Source organism: Borostomias antarcticus, assembly GCF_949987555.1.
Source record: "Borostomias antarcticus genome assembly, chromosome: 28".
NCBI classification, from domain to species: Eukaryota; Metazoa; Chordata; class Actinopteri; order Stomiiformes; family Stomiidae; genus Borostomias; species Borostomias antarcticus.
The window spans coordinates 5,960,626-5,965,625 of NC_140261.1; the positions used below are offsets into that span (position 1 = coordinate 5,960,626).

The 5,000-nt window shown below is 56.6% G+C and overlaps 1 protein-coding gene across 1 annotated transcript in view; it reads left to right on the forward strand.

Annotated features, from left to right (window-relative positions):
* LOC311326666 (terminal nucleotidyltransferase 5C-like) overlaps window positions 1–4,473 on the forward strand; it is a gene marked incomplete at both ends in the record, with an annotated part of 6,063 nt that extends 1,590 nt beyond the window's left edge. Inside the window, one exon of the mRNA XM_084459602.1 lies at window positions 3,844–4,473. Coding sequence (XP_084315728.1) covers window positions 3,844–4,473 — 630 coding nt within the window. The remainder of the gene's footprint in view (window positions 1–3,843) is intronic.
* Window positions 4,474–5,000: the final 527 nt, after the last annotated feature.

The following is a 5,000-nucleotide window of genomic DNA, read 5'->3' on the forward strand; positions in this document are numbered from 1 at the left end:
GACACACACAGACCCAGAGACACACACAGATCCAGAGACACACACAGACCCAGAGACACACACAGACCCAGACACACACACAGACCCAGAGACACACACAAATACAGAGACACACACAGACATAGAGACACACACAGACCCAGAGACACACACAGACCCAGAGACACACACAGACCCAGAGACACACACAGATCCAGAGACACACACAGACATAGAGACACACACAGACCCAGAGACACACACAGACCCAGAGACACACACAAACCCAGAGACACACACAGAGACAGAGACACAGCAGACACTGAAGACAGAAAACATGCTACCCCCGCCTGGCACCCTAAGTGCACACAACACACTGAACACACTCAACCCATCAGACACGCTTCACACTGCTGATCCCCAGGAAGCGCCTCAGACATCGCCCAGCCAGGCCTCGGACAGGAAGCCCCGCCTCCGCACAGGAAGTCCCCCCAGCAGACTGTCTCAGATGGTGGTGCTCAAGCACTCCTCTCCCAAGCCGCCCCGAAGGATGTGTCGGAAAGTTTATCCAGCTCCCAAACCCTCCGCTGACCCTGGCACGACCTCCAGCTCTGACTCCTCCCCTCGCCCCGACCCCACCCCTAACCCTGACTCCAACCCTGCTCCTACTTATGATCTAACTCCTCCCCCTGACCCTGCCCCTGACCCTAGCCTCGCCCCCGACCCAGAACCTGCTATAACCTCTCTCCTCGACCCTACCCCAGACCATCATCTGGCTCTTGACCCAAATGCCTCCATGCAACATGAGTCTTCAGCCTCTCAGGTCCCCACAGATCTCTCACATGAGACACCTACAACCAGAGATCTCTCACCTGAGACACCTACAACCAGAGATCTCTCACCTGAGACACCTACAACCAGAGATCTCTCACCTGAGACACCTACAACCAGAGATCACTCACCTGAGACACCTACAACCAGAGATCTCTCACCTGAGACACCTACAACCAGAGATCTCTCACCTGAGACACCTACAACCAGAGATCTCTCACCTGAGACACCTACAACCAGAGATCTCTCACCTGAGACACCTACAACCACATATCTCTCACCTGAGACACCTACAACCAGAGATCTCTCACCTGAGACACCTACAACCAGAAATCTCTCACCTGAGACACCTACAACCAGAGATCACTCACCTGAGACACCTACAACCAGAGATCTCTCACCTGAGACACCTACAACCAGAGATCTCTCACCTGAGACACCTACAACCAGAGATCTCTCACCTGAGACACCTACAACCAGAGATCACTCACCTGAGACACCTACAACCACCGATCTCTCACCTGAAAGACCTACAACCAGAGATCTCTCACCTGAGACACCTACAACCAGAGATCTCTCACCTGAGACACCTACAACCAGAGATCTCTCACCTGAGACACCTACAACCAGAGATCACTCACCTGAGACACCTACAACCACAGATCTCTCACCTGAGACACCTACAACCACATATCTCTCACCTGAGACACCTACAACCAGAGATCTCTCACCTGAGACACCTACAACCACAGATCTCTCACCTGAGACACCTACAACCACAGATCTCTCACCTGAGACACCTACAACCAGAGATCTCTCACCTGAGACACCTACAACCAGAGATCATTCACCTGAGACACCTACAACCAGAGATCTCTCACCTGAGACACCTACAACCAGAGATCTCTCACCTGAGACACCTACAACCAGAGATCTCTCATCTGAGACACCTAGAACCAGAGATCATTCACCTGAGACACCTACAACCAGAGATCTCTCACCTGAGACACCTACAACCAGAGATCTCTCACCTGAGACACCTACAACCAGATATATCTCACCTGAGACACCTACAACCAGATATCTCTCACCTGAGACACCTACAACCAGATATCTCTCACCTGAGACACCTACAACCAGAGATCACTCACCTGAGACACCTACAACCAGAGATCTCTCACCTGAGACACCTACAACCAGAGATCTCTCACCTGAGACACCTACAACCAGAGATCTCTCACCTGAGACACCTACAACCAGAGATCTCTCACCTGAGACACCTACAACCAGAGATCATTCACCTGAGACACCTACAACCAGAGATCTCTCACCTGAGACACCTACAACCAGAGATCTCTCACCTGAGACACCTACAACCAGAGATATCTCACCTGAGACACCTACAACCACAGATCTCTCACCTGAGACACCTACAACCAGAGATCTCTCACCTGAGACACCTACAACCAGAGATATCTTACCTGAGACACCTACAACCAGAGATCTCTCACCTGAGACACCTACAACCAGAGATCACTCACCTGAGACACCTACAACCAGAGATCTCTCACCTGAGACACCTACAACCAGAGATCTCTCACCTGAGACACCTACAACCAGAGATCACTCACCTGAGACACCTACAACCAGAGATATCTTACCTGAGACACCTACAACCAGAGATCTCTCACCTGAGATACCTACAACCACAGATCTCTCACCTGAGACACCTACAACCAGAGATCTCTCACCTGAGACACCTACAACCAGAGATCACTCACCTGAGACACCTACAACCAGAGATATCTCACCTGAGACACCTACAACCAGAGATCTCTCACCTGAGACACCTGTAATCACAGAATTGGAGGCGTGGTCAGAGTCTGTGTTTGAGGCAGAGCCAGTGCCCTCTGGCAGTGAATTTGAAGAAGCGATCTCCCCATTCATACAGTCAGAAGCGCCTGACCAATCACACGCTGCTACGAGCACATACTCTAACACAAGCCCGTCACACCCACGCTCACAGGCCCAGATCAGCGATGAAAACAGAGACCCAGGAATCAGGAATGGACACGGGTCACCTTCATCCCCCCGCAGACGGAAGCCTGTCATCCACGTCACACAACACGAGATCCAAGCACAACAGACCCTTCTCCCGAGAGACCCTCCCCCCTCCCTCACCGCCCCTCCCCTCTCCCTCCCCCCCCCCTCCCCCCACCCTCCCCCCTCCGCCCAGCCTCACCCCCACCCCTAGCCTCACCCGCCCTCCAATGTTGTCTCCGCCCATTTGTTTTACCCCGCCTCCCATAAGTGTCACTCCTCCTCCCCCCAGCCCCCCTCCCCTGTCCTCTCCTCCCTCCAGCCTGGGCTCCTCTTCCTTCTGCCTCACCCCTCCTCCCCTGTCCCTCACCCCTCCTCCCCTCTCCTCTCCTCCCTTCTCCCTCTCCCCTCCTCCCCTCACCCCTCCTCCCCTCTCCCCTCCTCCCCTCTCCTCTCCTCCCCTGTCCCTCACCCCTCCTCCCCTCTCCTCTCCTCCCTTCTCCCTCTCCCCTCCTCCCCTCTCCCCTCCTCCCCTCTCCTCTCCTCCCCTGTCCCTCACCCCTCCTCCCCTCTCCTCTCCTCCCCTGTCCCTCACCCCTCCTCCCCTCTCCTCTCCTCCCTTCTCCCTCTCCCCTCCTCCCCTCTCCCCTCCTCCCCTCTCCTCTCCTCCCCTGTCCCTCACCCCTCCTCCCCTCTCCTCTCCTCCCTTCTCCCTCTCCCCTCCTCCCCTCTCCCCTCCTCTCCTCTCCTCTCCTCCACTCTCCTTCTCCCTCTCCTCTCCTCCCCCCCTCCCCTCCTCCCCTCTCCCCCACCCCACTGGCACAGGATGCTTCCCATTCTGTGGAGGCGGAGCCACTGTCAGAGGGTCCTGAGTGTGAGAGTCGGAGGCCACTCATCTCCCCCCAGGTCCTAGAGACCGCCTCGTTCGCACCCACTGGGGACCGGTGGGGGGCGGCGGCGGCGGCGGCGGCGGCGGTGGCGGCGCCCGACCAGCACGCCACCCCTCCCCGCCCGCCGCGCGCCCCCGCCGTGGAGGTCCTGGCGGAGAGCATGTACGGCGACTTCGAGGCGGCCATGGACCACCTGCGCTACCGTCTCATCGCCACGCGCAACCCGGAGGAGATCCGCGGCGGCGGCCTGCTGAAGTACGCCAACCTGCTGGTGCGCGACTACCGGCCCGCCAGCGAGACGCAGATCCGCACGCTGGAGCGCTACATGTGCTCGCGCTTCTTCATCGACTTCCCCGACGTGCAGGAGCAGCAGCGCAAGATCCTGTCCTACCTGCGGAACCACTTCATCGGCGAGGAGCGCAGCAAGTACCAGTACCTGATGACGCTGCGCCGCGTGGTCGACGACAGCACCGTGTGCCTGATGGGCCACGAGCGCCGCCAGACGCTCAACATGGTCACGGTTCTGGCGCTGCGGGTGCTTGGCGAGCAGAACGTCATCCCCAACACGGACCACGTGACCTGCTACTACCAGCCGGCGCCGTACCTGGCGGACCACGGCGCCCCCTACATGGCGGAGGCCAGCTACTGCAGCTACTATCTCCCGCAGGGGGGGTCGGCGTTGCTCTACCAGCCCTACCCTCTGCATCTGCACACGCAGACTGGCCTGGTCTAGCCAAAACACACACTGTGTGTGTGTGTGTGTGTGTGTGTGTGTGTGTGTGTGTGTGTGTGTGTGTGCACACATACACACAGGGGGTGGTGAATGTTTAAAGAGGCAGATGGGGTTATAGGGTTAGCCAGGGATAGGCCTCCGTCACCGCCAGCCTCGGTCTCAGTCAAACAGACGTGGATCATGTGGGTTTTGCTCTGAGAGGCGGAGGGATGATTATATATGATTAGCCACCCTTTGTGGGAAAATAATAATTCTCCAGATATTGAAGAATTTCGGGGAAGGCATGAGTGGATGTATGAGTCACACCACGGCTCGCAGTCTCCCCGGGAAACGGGCACGCAACCGACACACACACACACATACAGATATACACACACACACAGATATACACACACACACACAGATATACACACACACACACAGATATACACGCACACACACACAGATACATAGACACACACACACACACCACACACATTCTCACACATACCTATACTCTCTGACAGACACACACTCGAACACGCGCA